Source organism: Crocuta crocuta, unplaced genomic scaffold (genome assembly GCF_008692635.1).
Source record: "Crocuta crocuta isolate KB4526 unplaced genomic scaffold, BGI_CrCroc_1.0 scaffold113, whole genome shotgun sequence".
NCBI classification, from domain to species: Eukaryota; Metazoa; Chordata; class Mammalia; order Carnivora; family Hyaenidae; genus Crocuta; species Crocuta crocuta.
In genome coordinates, this window is record NW_027530368.1 from 4,304,063 (window position 1) to 4,322,527 (window position 18,465).

At 45.0% G+C, this 18,465-nt stretch overlaps 1 protein-coding gene across 1 annotated transcript in view; it reads left to right on the plus strand.

Annotated features, from left to right (window-relative positions):
- Nucleotides 1-18,465, plus strand: part of ADD2 (adducin 2) — a 53,197-nt gene that overhangs the window by 14,219 nt on the left and 20,513 nt on the right. The window contains exons 5-10 of the mRNA XM_077766326.1: nt 5,254-5,405; nt 5,901-5,981; nt 8,323-8,472; nt 9,772-9,915; nt 11,849-11,947; nt 17,002-17,178. Coding sequence (XP_077622452.1) covers nt 5,254-5,405; nt 5,901-5,981; nt 8,323-8,472; nt 9,772-9,915; nt 11,849-11,947; nt 17,002-17,178 — 803 coding nt within the window. The remainder of the gene's footprint in view (nt 1-5,253; nt 5,406-5,900; nt 5,982-8,322; nt 8,473-9,771; nt 9,916-11,848; nt 11,948-17,001; nt 17,179-18,465) is intronic.

The window sequence follows — 18,465 nt, forward strand, 5'->3', positions numbered from 1 at the left end:
CTTTTTTAATGTCCATCAGAGAAGGTTAGTAGTTCTTTTCATATAGTTCCTACTAATTTCTTGTTAAGTTTATCTTGGAAATTTTATGTAAGTTTGTTATTTTAAATGTTTTTTTTCTCTACTCAGTTTTCTTACTGGTTATAGCCGTCACCAGTAGCTTCTTGTCAGAAGCTTGCCAGTACCAGAAAAGTAGCTTCTTATGAACTCTTAAATTCTAATAGTTTCTCAGTTAATTCTTTTGGGGTTTATATATTTTTAAAAAAAAGTCACATGACCTACAAATAATGGTCATTTTGAATCCTTCATTTCAACATTTATCCTTTGTTTTCTTTTCCAGTTTTCTCACTATATTCATTAGAACCCTCAGAACAATGTTTAATTATAGATTAGAAAATAAACATTCTTGTCTTGTTTCTGACTTTAATAGATACCCTTTACCAGAAGAGTTGAGTTCATGATCATGTTGAGGAAATCTCTTTTTATTCTAGTTCAATATGGGTTCTTCTCAGAAATAGATGTTGAGTTTATAAAATGCATTTTGGGCATTTATTGATATTCCTTTCTTTGAACTAGTGATGTGATGAATTATATTAATAGATTTCTGAATATTGAACTATTTTTTCATTCCTGACATCAGTCATTCCTGGTCTTGATACATTCTTCTGAAAATACTCTTCTAGATTTGATTTGCTAGAGTTATTCAGGATTTTGCATATTCGTACATGAGATTTGTCAGAAATTCCCTTTTTGGGCAGTCCTCATTTAGTATTGGTATTAAGACTATAGTTTCGGGAGCCTGGGTGGCTTAGTCGGTTAAGCGTCCGACTTTCGCTTAGGTCATGATCTGGCGGTTCGTGGGTTCGAGCCCCGCGTCGGGCTCTGTGCTGACAGCCAGCTCAGAGCCTGGAGCCTATTTCAGAGTCTGTGTCTCCCTCTCTCTCTGACCCTCCCCTGCTCACGCTGTCTCTCTCTCTCTCTCCTAGAAATAAATAAAAATATTTAAAAAAAATATTTTAAAAAAAGACTATAGTTTCATAAGGTAAATCAGGTGATCCTTGCACTTTGCTGTGTCCTGATGGAATTTATTAATTTATTAATTTAATTTTTATTTTAGAGAGGAGGAGACAGGCTGAGGGAGAGACAGAGAATCTTAAGCAGGCTCTACTGAGTGTGGAGCTGGACACAGGGCTTGCTTGATACCAGGACCCTGGGATCATGACCTGAGCTGAAATCAAGAGTTGGATGCTCAACCAAATGAGCCACACAGGCACCCCTGTCCTGATGGAACTTAAATAAGATAGGAAGTCTCTCTTCCTTGGAGATTTATTATTCACTGGTAAAGCCGTCCAGATAGGTGACGTTTTTGTAACTTTTTTTTTCTCAGTTTCATCTAGGGTCTATAACAATTTTATTTTGCTACATCCTGAGTAAATTTTGGTCATATATTTTAAATAAATAATCCATTTCATGGAGAGTCTCAAAATTATTAGGGTGATGTACAATCTTTCTATCATTTAAGCTTTCTGTTGTGGATGAGATGACATCCCATTCTCATTCCTGGTGTTATATATTCTCACTTTCTATTTACGGCCAATCCAGATGTTGGTTTATTCATAGATATCGCATAAGCCAATTCTTGAATCTATATATTAGTTCTACTAATTTTCTAGCTTCCCAATTCATTGATTTTGTTTTTCTATTCATTAATTCTTTTCCATAACTTTTCTTTAGTTTATTTTGTTATTTATATATTTTTCTGGAATAGAATAAAATGAATGCTTTATTTTCATTTTAATTCAATAATAAAGACATTTTAGGCTATGAATTTTTTTTCTCTGAATGTAAGTTTGGTCTTATCTCATGAATTTTGACACAGTATTTCCTTTTTTTAAATTTCTAGATAGTTTGCAGTTGCTGTTTTGATTTTATTTTATTCAAGGAACTATATGGGAGTGTCCTTTCTCATTTCCAAGCTGTTAAATTTGTATTTTTTAAAGGTTTGTTGATAATGTCTAGTTTTATTGAATTGTATTTGGGTAATGTAGCCTATTTAATGTCTATGTTGGGGATTTACTGAGATTTTCTCTGTGGCCTAATACCATTTTTAAATGATATGTGGATATAGAATCTATCTCTAGGGCATAGTATTTAATCTGTATCTTCATTTATTATTTTTGATTTTACAAAAAATGAGATTTGTGTTGTCTTCCACTATATATTTGATTACCGTTCATTTCTATTTGTATTTCTAATGGCTTTTGCTTTGTATCTTGCTGAAATGTTATCCGAAGCAAAAGTGTTCTTTATAGCTATAGCTTAATTATGGATTATAGGTTTATTTCACAAAGGATGATGTACACAGTGATCCTCCCAACAGTCACCCTTGCTGCCTGGCTTTGTCTGGGGTCCTTATGCTTTTGTCAGACCTCCCTTCTTGCTGCCAAGGGTGAATATTCCAAAAGTATGTGCTTTCCCTGATTTCTACTTTGATAATGGTGTTATGATCTCTGTTTATTTTATTTTATTTTATTTATTTCTGAGAGAGAGAGAGACAGCGTGAACAGGGGAGGGTCAGAGAGAGAGGGAGACACAGAATCTGAAACAGTCTCAAGGCTCTGAGCTGGCTGTCAGCACAGAGCCCGATGCAGGGCTCGAACCCACAAACCGTGAGATCATGACCTGAACCAAAGTCAGATGCTCAACCAACTGAGCCTCCCAGGCGCCCCATCTCTGTTTATTTTTTGTTTATATTTGTTGTACGTAGTTTTGGTGACTCTCTTCTTTTTACCTGCTTTATGTCACTTTATTTTAATGTTGTTTGTTAGTAAACCTCCTGTGGCATTGTCTTCTGGCCTCTATTGCTATAGCAGAGAAATTTGAAGCAGCCTATTTTTTTGTTCCTTTGTAGGTAACCCAAGTTTTTTTCTAGATGTTTGCACATTTTTTCCCCTCCTTATCCTTGTATTTCAGAGATGTGTCAGGAAGCATATAATTATAGGATTTTTCTCTATGGACTTTTCCCTTTGGAATGTAGTAAATCCTTATAATATATTTACACAGGTTTCTTTTGCAGTTCAGAAATTGTTTCTGTTGTATTGATGCTGATTATCTGTTTGCTGGTTCTCTGGCCTTTGTCTCCCACAGCTATCCTATTTTTTCTCATCATTTTCATGTCTCTGACCTTATATTCTTTCTTTTGGGAGAGAAATAGAGCTGACCAGCATTCTCACTGCCTCAGTGGTCAGCATCTGTCAGGAAGACAGTTGAATGCCTGAAAATCTGATTAGTCTATGTCCAGTGTATCTGAGTCAGGGAAGTTCCAAGAGTCATGAATTCACGCACAGATAGGTTGTTCTTTGTCCAGCTCCATTTGCCTTAGAATTTTGTGGTGGTTCTGTGTTTTAATTTAATTTTATTTTTCCAGTAGTGTGTCTTTCAGTCTTAGCTTTCCCAGAGGGGTTAGTGAGTTTTCATTTTTTTCTGTGTTTTCTTAGGTCCCTTGAGTAAATGACTTAGTTAGATCTAAGTCATAAAACTGGCACTCAGTCATCATAACTTCTGTGAGGCTGCTTAGAACAAGCATTCTCTCTCTTAAAACCCTGAGAGCAGGCATTCTGGGATGCCGGTGGAGGCTTCTGGTCTCTTCTCCCACCCTGGGCCTATGGGTGGGGTAATCCTTACAGCAAAGCTCCATGGTATGGGGGAGGGGGACACTGATACAGAACATGGAAGATGTGATGGCATGTTTTTAGATCTATTCTGGCCTCCTGGACATCCCCGGGACTCCATAATTATTTGTAAGAGAAGGATTCCAAGAAATCTTGGATAGCCCCCCTTGCCTGGCTTTTTCTGGGGTGGGGGTGGGGCTTATGCTTTTGTTACCCCTCCCTTCTTGCTGCTAGGAACAAAGTAAAGAGGTAATTGCTTGTCTAGGGAATGCACAGAAAGAAAGAAAGGATCCCAGACTGGTCAATTCCAATTAGAAATTGTTGACTTTAGAATTTTGTTGTTGTTCTTTTTGCCAGTTCAGCTGAGCCTTTGGACCACTTCTTTCCCTGTCAACTGTGGTTACTAGACACATGCCCTGGAGGTATTCCTCTGGTGGCCACAGGCTTTCCAGGGGGCATATCCCTGACATGGAGTGTTTCGAGGTTTGTTCTGCTTGCTTTACATAGGCCCAACAGCGCCTGATCCTCCCTCACTTCTGCAGACCATCTCATCATTTCAACTAATGGCAAACCTGATATAGGACATATATCAAGTTGTGTAGTAGTGAGGTTACGGAGATGGTGTAAGCTTCTAAAGGCCATTTTAATCCATTAAAGTTTTTATTGGGATGCTGGGATAGGCAGCATCAAGAGGCTCCCTGCCAAATATCATTTTAAGCCAGAACCCTCTCCTATTGATTCTTTTATTGGTTTCTAGACATTGACTAATTGGAAGTGCTGGTACTCAGGCACCCCCTTATGCCTTCTGGAGGCATGCAGGGAATGGTCATCATTTTAATGGGATAGACCGGACATCACCTCCTAAACCATTTGGATGCTCTGAGTATAGGACTCTCAAACCTTCTAGGCCCATTTCCAAATCCTTTCCACATCCACCCAAATTCCCAGAAAGGACCATAAATAACCAAGGACTGCACATCCAGAGGGGAGAAGATGTGGCCTGCTTGAGGCCTTGAAGCCCTTCAGCCAGCCATACTGACTTCTGGAAGCTTATGACTTATCAGAAAGAGTTGGGGAATTGGCTTCCTCCCTGACTTGACTTTCTAATTTTCCCTATTTCTAAAGTAGAGGAGAAGTTATGTTACATGGTATAGTTTAAACAATATGATAATAGCAGGTCTCATGATTACTAACTTCTTCATTAAAACTTGTTGATGAAATATATCCATATTTCCACTTAGAAACTTATTGCTTTTATTCAGTGTTCATCTTCAGTATTTATTATAGGCTTGACATTCTGAGACCTCTTCATTCTGTGGTTTGAATCTTGCCATGAATTTTGACCAAAAGCAATGCCATTTTTATCTGAATAAGCAGGAGACTTACTTGGGCACAACTATCCATTCTCTGGACATTATCCCCCCGGGGAAGAGTCAAAGAATACTTAATTCCCTGCCTGTGGAAGTTTCTTGTGCAGCTGTAGTACCAGTGAGAATTTAGAGTGGACTAGGGCCAAGGAAGGAAGGGGGACAGACAGGAACCCTGACCCTGAGAGCCACCTTGCCCCCACACTGTTTCCCTGCAGACTTCTCCATGATGACGCCCATCAATGACCTCCACACAGCTGACACCTTGAACCTGGCCAAGGGGGAGCGGCTCATGCGATGTAAGATTAGCAGTGTGTACCGTCTCTTAGACCTTTATGGCTGGGCCCAGCTGAGCGATACCTACGTCACGGTGAGCAGAGCATCTTAGAGTGGGGTGGGCACTGTGTGGGGCCCTGACAAAATAGGAAGGGAGAACTCCTGCCTGTTGGCATCGCCATGCACTGAGCCCTTTCTTTTTTTTTTTTTTTTTTTTTTTTTTTTTTTTTTTTTGTTCTTTTTTTGGAGNAACCGACTAAGCCACCCAGGCGCCCCGCACTGAGCCCTTTCAAGGTTTCTAACCACTGTGGTCACCTGTGGTCACTTCTCTGGATAAGGAGCTAAGAACTCCTGGATCCTATTTCTAGGGCTACCTTTGATCACTGGGAGATTTCTCTTGTAGGTCCATTGCCCCAGTTCCAAATAAAGGCTGGGCCATTTTCATCTCTCATGTGCTGGAGGGAGATAAGGGTTCCTGGGGGGAAGTTTTAGATGCAGTGGATTCAGAGGAAGAGGGGATTCCAGCAGAGCATCCTTGGAAATGATCCCTCTCTCTCCTGGCCACTGAAAACATGTGTCTTCCTTCCAGCTGAGAGTCAGCAAGGAGCAGGATCACTTCTTGATTAGCCCTAAGGGAGTTTCTTGTAGTGAAGTCACCGCATCCAGCCTGGTGAGTATAGTCTGGAATCTCGCTGCCTATTCCTTATTAAAACAACAGCAGCCTACAGTGACAGGCCATCTCCAGATTAGCCACTGTTGTCCTGTCCCTTGTAGAGCTTGCAGTCTGGTGGGCCAGAGAAGACACCTGGCCCTGAAGCAGAATACCCACAGCACAACCCAACCATGAGACCAAATGCAAGGTGCAGTAGGAGGGAGGAGGAGGAGATGGGCCTGGGTTCTTTCCTGTACCTGGGATTGGACCCCAAAGGCTGGGAGTGAGGAGGCCTTCCTAGGGGAGATATATTAGAACAACAGCCAGTACTTTCTCTCAAGCATTCTGCAAGACCTGCCTAGTGCTGCTGCCACTTGAGATAGCTTCTGGGACCCCTTATGGTTCTCTTGTTCCTTTTAGGTGTAGTAGGAAGAGACTTCCAGAAGTTGGTCTTGATCAGGAAAGATTCCTGGGTGGGAGGAGGAAAGCAGTAGAAAGGACTGTCTTACAAGCAGAAGAGGCCCAGTGGCTGCAGGGGCTACAGCTTCTGTGCTGCATAGCCAAGGCCAGAGGGCGCCACCTCCAGGCCTCTGCCAGCCTTGACACACACATGTTGAGTCCAGGCATGCCAGCTGGGCCAGGACCATGAGGAGTGCCAAGGCCACTTTACGGGGAGGAGAGGACGCTGGTGCCCAGGGGGTAAGTGACTTGCACAGGACCACCTCACAAGGTCATGGTGAGTCAGACTGGAACCAAAGACACAAGGTGGCACAGGCTCTGCCTTTAAGGCATTCGTGGCTTAGTGGAGGAGCAGGCAAGTAAACTCGGAGTGAAGAATGCTCTCATACAGCAGGAAGTTTTGGAAGCCCCCGTAGGAGGGGCAGAGGAGTTGGGTTGACCTGGTGGTGAAGGAGCTGAGTCCTCAGAAACCCACAGGATAAGCAGACATAGACCAGGGCCGCAGGGAGAAGCTGGGCAGAGGCAGCTGTGTCCTCAGCAGGAAGACAGTTTGCACAAAGCCAGGCGCATACCAGATCATGGTGAACTTGAGAGGGCAGTGAGTGGCTGCATCTGGCTCACCTTTTAGGTGTCCGGAGGTAAGGCTGGAAGAGTGACAGGGGCCAAGTGATGAATGGCACCAAAAGCCGTTGTTATGGTGCTTTTACTTTATTCTGGGCATGCAGAGCCTCCAAAGCACTGTAAGCAGGTGAGTGATGCGACCAGGTCTCTGTGTAGCAGTGGTACCCACCCTGCCAGCTGTGTGCAGGAGAAGTGACATGAGGACAGCTGGCTGGTCCTAAGAAGGGGATGCTGCCTTGGATAATGCACTGTCAGGCACAGCGGCAGTTCTATGAGCTAGGAGTCGGGGGATGGAGTGAGGCAGAAGCTGCCATTGATGAAAAAGCTCCAATGTTTGCCATTAGCCAGGAGGGGGTGTGCACATGTTTGTACTTGCACAGGGTCGTTTTTGTCTATGCTTAAGCACGATTAAGGAATAATCTTTTGTCTTGCTGTGTCACAAAGTGACCTTCTCTGGTGGTGATGTTCTGTGAAATTGTTTATGTTAGCAGGGCACACCACAGCCTGACTGTGCAGGGCCAGCCAGAGCCACCAGCAATTGTGTGCGTGTGCGTGCGCGTGCGCACACACACACACACGCACACACCCACATCACATGAATGTGTGATTTTTAGCCATGACACCTACTACCTCCTTGGCATCAAAAGCAGATTATATTATAAGACCAGTGACTAGTTTCTACCTGTCCTTTAAGACCTAGCTTTTGGGAGATTAGTAAATGGATGTTCATTATACTATTCTCTTTACCTTTGTGTATGATGTTTAAAAATTCAAAGTAAAGAGTAAAAAAAAAATCTCAGATGTTACTTCTTTTGGGAAGACTTCTCTGATCTCCTTTTACTGGGATCAAAGACTCCTTCCATCTGTTTCTAGAGAATTCTGTGACTATCTTCTAGCACCTCTACCCAAGGTATGGTCCATGGACCAGCAGCCTGGGTATCACCTGGGAACTTGTCAGAAATGTAGACTCTTGGGCCTCATTCTTGGCCTCCTGAATCAGAATCTGCGTTTTGACAGGATCTCCAGGTGATTCTTATGCCCAGTAAAGTTTGAGAAACTCTGCTCCAGTGTTTTTCCTGCTGAACTATAATCACCCATGTCTCCCATTGGCCTGTGTGTTCACTGAGGGCAAGAACCAGGTCTCTTTTGCTCCTAACGCCAAGCCCTGCCCTGGCTCCTGGTGTGCCAGCATGCCTGAATACAGTGGGTAGGTGTGTGCTGGCTCACGTGCGGGGAGACTTGCCACAGGACCATCAGTGTCTCTTCTTCGCTGGCCCAGATCAAAGTGAACATCCTGGGAGAGGTGGTGGAGAAGGGCAGCAGCTGTTTCCCAGTGGATACCACGGGCTTCTGTCTGCACTCGGCCATCTACGCAGCCAGACCCGACGTGCGCTGCATCATCCACCTGCACACGCCAGCCACAGCAGCCGTGAGTGTCCACTCCTTAGGCCAGCATTTCAGACCCCGAGGCTGGTGGCAGACCCCTGTTACCCGCTTCTCTGAGGTTCTCCCTGAGGGAAGACCTAGGCCTCCCCAAGCTAGTGGTGATCTCCTCTTTTAAAACAGTTCTGGAAAGATTTCCTGGAACTCAGGCCATGTTGAGGAGAGGGTACCCCCAATGTGGGAACACTAATCCTCTCCATTTTTCGAAGCACAGAAGTCTTGGTTTGGGGGAGAGGAGGTAACAATGAGNGTCCTACTGGCCTGCCCCCAGCCCAGCCTCTAGCGAGGAGAGATCTTGATAAACGATAATATGGTAGGAGCCTGGACTTGTCCACTTCTCACAGCCCAGGGTAGGCTGAGAGCTGAGAATTGGAGCAAGGAAAACCAGGAGAGAGTAGAAGGAATACCTTCAAGTATCAGGTTGTCCCTTCAATGGCTCTGGTCATTTCTCCATGTGTACCTGAGACACTGCAGTATCATTTGGAAAGGCAACAACCAACCAGTTCTGGGTGTTTTTCCTCAAACTTCAACCCATCTTTCTGACCTCCAGGCCTTATACCTACAAGGACAGAGCAGGCATGTCACTGTCCTGGGGTTTTTGCTATGAAGCACACTACTTATGAGGACTCAGATTTTCCTGAATTTGGGCCAAGACTGAACGATCTATTTGTGCTGAGTATCCATTTCTGCAGAGTCCGGGCTTACTTGTGGGGCAGAATGAGTGAACAAAGGCAAGAGGCTTTCCTAAACCTCTCCACGCCCCTTGCTTTTAATAAAAGGCAGGGTGTGGGGCATGGATTTTAACCCTGTTCCTTAGTGCTCTTATTGCCCCATCACAAGATGGGGCTTCTCAGTGAGCCTCCCTGTTTCTGCCCTGACCTCAAGGTTGAGGGTTTCCACCAGCCCATCCCAGAGGACCCTGGACCCTGCCTCACCCCAGCTTCTTCCCAGAGTCCTAGGACAAGAGAAAAGCAGGGGGTGGACAGCAGCACCAGCTCTCTCAAGGGCATTCTCTGTAGCAAGTTTAGAAAGTGGTATATTGACATGGCTGTTATAAAAATGGTAAGATTTGGGAAATCTGGAAAGACATCAGAGGAAGAAGCCAGAAAGCCAGACCCCAGTCAGGTGTAGCAGAGGCAAAGGGCAGTGCCTTTGTTGGGGGCTTGTTCCCTCCCACCAGTAGTCCCCAGAGGAGAGCCTGGCTGTGCCACTCTGAGGAGAGGGCAGATGTGACAGAGGAGCTGGGGGAGCTGCAGGTGCTAACCATTCCACTGTCTCACTGAAGGTGTCGGCCATGAAGTGTGGCCTCCTGCCTGTCTCCCACAATGCCCTGCTGGTGGGGGACATGGCCTACTATGACTTCAATGGTGGGATGGAGCAGGAAGCAGATCGAATCAGCCTGCAGAAGTGCCTTGGACCCACCTGCAAGGTTTGCTCAGTTGTTCCAGGGAGATGCTGTGGGGTGGGATTGTCAAAAGCCCACATCATGAGTGACACATGTTCAGTGGACAATGTTTCGAAGTTGCATATAAACAAAAAGTGAAGTGAGATTCTATCACACTACCCTGAGATTTTGGTGCCTACTCAAAATATAGTCACATATACTTATAAAACTAGGATCATAAAATATATTTTCCTTTCCTCTCTTAGCAATATCCAATAAATACCACTGTATGTTATTAAATATTTTCTAAGCCACTATTTTAGATTATTAAAATATACCTCATTGTATGAATGGCTGTGTCACCATTTTACCTTAAGAGTCCTCTGTGGTTGGACATTCGGAGGGTTTTCCCCCCAGTTTTTTTCTTGATATGAACAACACACAATGAAAATCCTTTCATTTCAATCTCTGTGTATGCTTGAGACCACATCCTTAGGATAAATGCCTAAGGATGCACATTTTAGAACTCTTACTTCATAGAGGCAAATTGCCCTCTCCTCTCCAGCATCTGGTATGTGGGAAGGCTGCTTCCTAGTCTCCCCAAACTTGAGTGTTCTCACCGTTTTTTTTTTTTTTGCTAACCTGATAGAAACAGAATCTCACTATTGTTTGTTTTAAATCTAAAGACCTGTATTTAACAGCACATAATTAGGGGTGGCCAGCTTAGTACAGGAAGTTTTAGAGCTGAGCCTGGGTTGATGGACGCTTGTTCCTGTCCTCAAAAGGCTCTTACTGCCTGCATCATTTCCAGTCTGAAAGTCCCTGCCTTCCCATCTCTGACACAGAGGAGAAATCCCTGCCACTCTCTCCTGATGTCCTCTAAAGCCTCGTTAGCAGTGCCCAGAGAAGGAGGAGATGTTCACATCTATGAAATGCTAGAAGAATTTGAGACATGGGGCCTTTGCTGTGTGCAGTCTTTTGGAGGCCAGAGTCATCATCTTTTCCTGTTTCTCTGGCACTTGAGAGGAAAAAAATTCCAGCTGTTTTCATTCAGCAATAGAGAATATGATGATAAAGCCACTAGGCCTCAGCCCAGGTCTGCAAGGACAAATCTAACACATTGATCTGTGTCCCCGTTACTAAGTGGGCATCATCTGTTTTCAGAGAGTTCTTGAGAATAAAACCAACCAAGGAACAGTTTCTGCATCTGAACTTTGGGGAGTCAGGCTCTTAGTGTAAATTCATTTCTGTTTCTCCCCAACTCCCTTTTTATCTACCTGCCCCTGGCTGACTCACAAACATTGCACTGACAGTGAAAACACCTGGGTTCTAGTTCAGATTCTGCCCCTGACGAGCTGGGAGACTTTCAATTTCCTTAGGCCTCTGTTTCCTCTTCTGTAAAACCAGAGAGTTAGAGTAGAAGGTCACTACAGCCTCTTTCACAGAGCTATAGGGCCTTAGAGCTGCCAGGATCTCACCGAGTTCATGGAGAGGAGACGTGAGGTGCAGAGAGGTGACATGACTCACCTGTTTCTGCAGAGCCACCCCTGAGAGAGCCACCCCCTTGGGTTTTGAGTCAAGTCAACTAAGTCACAGGACCAAGGGGTTGCTTTTGAGCTTAGTCCCTAATATTGAACATCGAGTAATTTCATTCACTTTAACACAGACACCAAATTTTCAGATTTCTAAGCCCTCCAAAGCCTAAAAATCCAGGTACTGCCCAAAGAAATCCAGCAAGCTATCAAGTCTCAGTTTTACAAGGTGTCTTCTATTTCTTAGGGATGATGCCTATGGTTAAAATCACATGTGGGATGGCATAGGGGTGTTTGTGGGGGGGAATGAACAAGGAGTTGGGGAGGGGTGCTGGGATGCTTTGCAATTGGATGTGGAAATTGATCTGGAATAAATGAAAAACCTCTCCTTCTTAACTAAAGTTTAAAAGGCTTGAAGTTTTAATTGACCTTTTGCTCCTCTGCAGATCCTGGTGCTAAGAAACCATGGAGTGGTTGCTCTAGGTGACACCGTGGAGGAGGCGTTTTATAAGATCTTCCACCTGCAGGCTGCATGTGAGATACAAGTAAGCAAGTTCCTCTGGGGAGTGGGCCCCAGAGTGGCTCTGACGGAGGCCCCACTGGCTATGATTTAAGGAGTCCTCTGAGCCAGCTATCTAAAAGCATTGCCCTGTTTCTCTGCCTTGGCACCACCTATCCTTCTAAAGTTTTACACTTAGAATCAGTTTTGTAGCTTTAAAATATTTATCATTGTTATCTAACAACCAGTGCCTACCTCCCTCTTGAGGGTCAGTGCTCAGGACAGGGAACTTTGTAGGCCCATCAACTGGACAGTGGGAGAAACCATAAGAGGGGATATAAAGTCCTTACCGTGCTCAGGTCCCACCTGTGGTATAACTGTTACATCTAGCTATGCCAAATAGATACCACATAGGTAGGTCTTTTCTTTTTTATTTTGTCTGGAGGGTGTAGTTTGCAAAGACTATGAACATGGTCCAGCCTGGAAAGAGAAGTGGGGAGCAGACCAGGGGGAAGTTTGACATGGCAAGCCTGAACACCAGAGAAACCCCAAGGTCATGTCCAGAGAGCGTATCACAAAGTTCTCCTAACTAGGAAGGGATGAGATGGAGGGTGGGTGGGGAGTGGCAGTGATCAGGCGACCCCTAGAGGAATTGGTGGAGAAGCAACAGGAGAACAGAAACCCTAGAGTTCTGCCTGCCAGTTAACGAAGTGGTGTTGGATAAGCCAAACACAGTCTACTTTCAGTGTGGCAAGCTGTCGGGTGAGGAAGGTGGCCTTGCAGGCTGAAAGGACGCCATCCTTCCCAGCTCTGGGATGTGTGCCTTTGGGTCAGGGACTTGCTTTCCATAATTTGTGTTTCCTCAGCCGGAGACATGGGGCCTGTGGAGTCCTTGTGAGGATGGGGCCTTTCATCCCCCTCAAGGATGAAAGACAAGGAGAGGTGTTGCAGATGGTATTTTTAGGACTCGGTTGACACAAGGGGAGGCTGACTGCTCCAGGATGAGTCAGCTCCTTGCAAGGTCCTTGGGTGTCCTGTCTGCCCTCTTCTGGCCAGTCTAGGCAGAGCAGTGCTGCAGGAGGAAAGCCTGCTTTTGTCTTGGGAGTTGAGGGGTGGGGGAAGAATGGGACAATCCCAGAAGCATCCCAGGTGGAGACTACAAGTGGCACTGTTCTCAATGGTTTTGAAAGGACTATGTTGAGGGGTGCCTGGGTGGCTTAGTCAGTTAAGCGTCTGACTTTCGCTTAGGTCATGATCTCGCGGTTCATGGGTTCGAGCCCCGCGTCGGGCTCTGTGCTGACTGCCAGCTCGGACCCTGGAGGCTGTTTCAGAGTCTGTGACTCCTTCTCTCTCTGACCCTCCCCTGCTCACGCTCTCTCTCTCTCTCTCTCTCTCCTGGAAATAAAAACATTAAAAAAAAAATTAAATAAATAAATAAATAAAGGACTATGTTGAGAGGACAGTTATTAAGACAATGATGAAGAGGTGTTGAAAAAAGTCCCCCCACCCCTCAAACAGTGGTCAGAGCCAGAGAAGGTGGAAAAGGTAGAACCAGGATCAAGGCAGTACCTTTCAGATGCGGTGGCCTCCCTGCCCCAACCAGAGATGCTAGCTCTGAGCTCTGCCCCTGAGTTCTGGTGTTAGAACCTGGCAGAGCCTCTGATATGCCCACCTTGTTTTCCCCATATCTGAGCCCTCACCAGTTCCCCATCTTCCTGCCGAAGAAGAGGCTTCCATGAGAAAATATTTCTTATAGCTTTGCAGAGACAGCATGGCGCTAAAATAAATGGAGAGAGATGCCCATGTATCCCCCCACATGGTGAAGACCGCTCCACACTGCAAAACGGCCTCTGTGCAGTTTAACCAAAGGCAGGATGGCTGTCTAGCCGCCGAGGAGATGAAAGTGCAGAGCTGCCGGCCACCAGCCCCAACAGCCTCAGCTGCTTCTCTTGGCCCTGACTGCTGTCACTTTCTTTTTTCAGTCAGGACTGACTCGATGTGACCTTGTTCAAATGCATCAGGCAGTTAAGGCAAATAACCCCCAGAAAAGCTCCAGTGGCTTTTTTTTTTTCAGCTTGTGGAGCAGGGAGGGAGGCTTCTAGAGAGAGAAAGGAAGCTAGAAGGTGTGGAAGCAAACCAGGCAAGATTAGACCAGAAGTGTGGGTGGTTTAAGACATGGACGATCCCAAGGGCTGGCAGTCTGCAGATGCTGCTGGGATTGCAGCCCCTGGACGCGTCATTTCTAGCGGAACAGCCAGCACTGAGGTTCTATTTCCATCGTGGGCCTACTTTTCTCCCCCAGTGACCTTGGCAAACAAGCAGACATGGCTGCAGTCATTTTGGTGGTTCAAGACTAAAAGCCTAGTCCACTCTCCTGGGGACAGAGTACTCACTGCTCTCCATCAGTTTGGGGTTCTAGGAATCTGGGTCATCCCCAGCTGAGAGACACAGCTCCCTGCTCTGCTTACAGGCAGATGGGAAGAAGCTCAGGCAATTCTTCCCCATCTGCTACCCATCACCATGGAAACTGATGGGGGGAGGGAGGTGGAAGGAGGCAGCTCTCCTAAGGATGGGGGCAGTTCTTTCCTCCTCCATAACCACTAACCCCCAAGGCATATTGTTCTTTCATAGTAAAACCTCAGAATTTATTTATCATAAACATTTATGTGGCACTCTATGCACCAGGTGCTATTTTAGGTGCTTTAGAAATATTACCCTATATAGTGCTCATGAGGTAGATATTACAAATTTTCATTTTACAGATGAGAAAACTGAGGCCCAAAGAGGGTAAATAACTGCTCCAAGTCACACGGTGAGTGAGTAGCAGAGCTAGGATTTAAACCCAGGCAGCCTGTGTCCCAAGTCCATGTCCTTAAACACTATATTGCACTGCCTCTTGGGACAATGAGGGTTGGTGGGAAAGATAGTCAGGGTTTCACTCCAAGTCAGTCAGGGAAACATCAGCTGACAGCCTGCATGCCAAGTCAGGGTTTCAGGGTCCTAGGGCTGAAGCGCTCCCTTGGCCAGGTAGGGATCCAGGATGAACTAGGTAATTGATTGACCAGCTGGGATTTGTGGCCAGTGAGAGTGCATTCCCACACCCGCAGCCTCGGTGTGAGTGTGTGGGACTTCAGCATTAGAAACAGCGACAGAAGGCAGAACTGGACTAATGAATGCACATAACAAAAAGGGAGGTTTGATCTCAGTGTAATCTGTGTGAACTCACTGTAACCCTTCTCACATTTGGACAACAGCATAGTACACGGCCTCACTAGGCACAGAACTGAGCATCTTCCAGGGATATTGGACAGGGATCTTCAGTTTTGGTGGAAGAGGGAAGTAAATGCCTACTGAAGTCTCCATTTTTGCTAGGGCATGGAGTCATCTTTTTAAGATAAACATGGGACCTTCCACTGGACACATGTCTTGGATGAAGAGGGTATAGAAGATGAGTGTTCTTGCTTCCTCCACTTCACAGGGTGACAAGGGTCACCTTGCAGAGGTGGCCTGGCTGACCTCTAGGACATCTCATAGGGGCCATTTGTTACACTGCTGAATTTAACACACTCCAGGGTGTGTCCCAGAGCCTCACGGATTCCTAGACTTCTGTTTGCCAGCAAGCTAAATTATATACTTTCATTTTCAGTAAAAACTGGAACACCGAATGTTTATATAATTGAGCATTCTCCTATAATAAGTAGGCCTAGAAGAGATATCAAATATCAATCAGATTTGCAGCACAAAATACCTGGCTCACTATCTAGAATATTTAGAAACCACCATCTCTCCCTGTTACTGGGCTCACCCTGTAAGCCAAATCATAACCAATTATGTCTGAGTAGTAGATTCATGACGCAAATAGAATGTACCATTAGATGAATATAGAATTAGGAAATCAGGAAATTAGTCAGATTAGAAAATCTTTTTTTTAGGATCATTAAAATCGCCTGCTGTATACACGCACCTCTTGCCCTAATACTCAGAGTCCGTTGCCTGCAGCCACTTGTTATAGCCCCTTTCCATGGACCCGTGACGGTGGGACAAATACTCCAAGTCCATTGGTGAAGCTGCCTGACTCCTGCATAGTGTCCGGCTGTGTACTATCAGCACTTCATGTGTCTCCTTCTTCTGGGTTTCCTTCACTGACTGATACGACTGTGGAAGATGAATTCTTCCTTTAGACCTGTTAATTCAGGCCATCAGGCTACTCTGGTGTTTTTTATTGCCTGAGAAGCTAGCCTATTTCTTTCAATAGGCTAGCTTTTCAAAACAACAACAACAACAACAACAACAACCACCAACCCCCCCAAAACAAAACAAAACAAAACAAAACAAAAACAAAAAACAGGAGGAGAGGTTTCAAACAGAGAAAGAGAAAGGTACAGAAGAATAATAAACTATCCACCCACTATCCACCAATCAGATTTAAAAAGTAAAAGACTTTTTACTTCAGATCTTTTCCTCTAGAAGAAATAAAATATTACAGACAGGAATTGAAGTCCCCTTTGGAGCCCTTTCTGATTTTACTGTACCCCCACCCCCCCACCGGCAAAATAATCACAATTTGAGGTTGGTCTGTATCCCAGGTAACTTTTCAGTCCTCTGTATTGCTTTATAGTTAAGGTTTAACATGTGCATCATTTTTTCCTCCTCTGTAGTCTCTAAGAACTAACACTAAGAAAGAAATTGCCTGGGGCCCCTGGGTGGCTCATCGGTTGAATATCCGACTTTGGCTCAGGTCATGATCTCATGGTTCATGGGTTCGGGCCCCACGTCGGGCTCTGTGCTGACAGCTAGCTCAGAGCCTGGATCCTGTTTCAGATTGTGTGTCTCCCTCTCTCTCTGACTCTCCCCTGTTCATGCTCTCATGCTCACTCTCTCTCTCTCTCTCTCTCTCAGAAATAAATAAAATTTTAAAAAAAATTGCTAATACGTCTGTTCCTGGAAATGGGTGCATGCCCAGTAAGTTTCCTCTGGGAAGAAAAAGCCACATAGAGCTCACGTTTCTAGACATGTGTTCTCTCTCTCTCTCTCTCTCTCTCTCTCTCTCTCTCTCTCTGAGGTCTCTGAGGTCTCTGAGGTCTCTGCTCTTTGCTGCAGGTGTCCGCCCTGTCCAGCGCTGGCGGAGTGGAGAACCTCATCCTCCTGGAGCAGGAGAAGCACCGACCGCACGAAGTGGGCTCCGTGCAGTGGGCAGGGAGCACCTTCGGACCCATGCAGAAGAGCCGGCTGGGGGAGCATGAGTTTGAGGCCCTCATGAGGATGCTGGACAACCTGGTGAGTCTTGTGCCATTGTCCTTCTAGGCTGGTCCATTGAGGCTCAGCCCCCTGTAACCAGTCAGTGGGACACATTAGGTGGGTGTGAGAACTGCCAGCATCAGGGTTAAGTTGTTAAAGCCTCATCGATTGGCACCTGACTCAGAATTTGTGGTCATTCTAATAGTAGTTGAGTCTTCTACAATGATGGCCTTTGCCACCCCTTCTAAGGGCTGTGGATGCCATCTTATATTGTGGCTCAGTTCACTCCTTTGTGGTTAGTTCTGCCTTTCTTATCTCATGACATCAATGTAGAAAACACATAACACACTAATTTCCTAATTCTGGTGAGCAGTATTCTAACAGTATGCTGTTGTAATGATTGAATGAATCAATCCTGTAAGGAGTTAACTGGCATGTGTCCAGGAGTGGGCTTAAAAGGCTACAAAAGAATGTTAAGACATTCTTCCTTCTTCTAGGGGCTAACAATTTAGTTGACTATATGACATATAAACAGGAGACCATTGGAAAACAAGAGGAAAACATGCACGATGAGGTACTGTTTTCAGGAAGAGACTATAACATTGATTGAGAAGTGAAGGATAAAACCTATCCTTAGACCGTTTCTATATCCGATTCATGTTCCCTTCCTCATTGCTACCACCTGGGACCCTCTTTATTATGTCCAGGTAATTGTGATAATTAATATTTTCCCCCCTTGCCTCCAGCCCCTCCAAATCATCTCCACCTTATTACGATGCTGACCATGAGGGCCAGATTATAATGATGAAAAATACAATCCACAATGAAAATACAATTCCCATAAACATTCGTGTGCCAAGTAATCCATGCCTAAATAAAGCACCAGAGCCAGAAAGTTTCATACAGGAATTCTTTCAAATCTTTAAGAAACAGACAATTTGTATGCTATTTTAAACTGTTTCAGAGGATGAAAGTAGGACAAAATCATAACGATCATAATACATTCAGACCAGTCTTACTTTGAGTTGATGAAAAATGCTTTCTGAACACTAGCAGATAGCATCCTGCATAACAATGAATAATAATACATAGTAACCAAGTGAAGGCTCATTCCTAGTATTCAAGGATGTTTTATTTTACTATTATAAATCTTTTAAAATATTTTGTGATATGAGGGGCGCCTGGGTGGCTTAGTGGGTTAAGCGTCCGACTTTCGCTTAGGTCATGATCTTGCGGTTTGTGGGTTCGAGCCCCGCATCGGGCTCTGTGCTGACTGCCAGCTCAGAGCCTGGAGCCTGTTTCAGTCTGTGACTCCCTCTCTCTCTG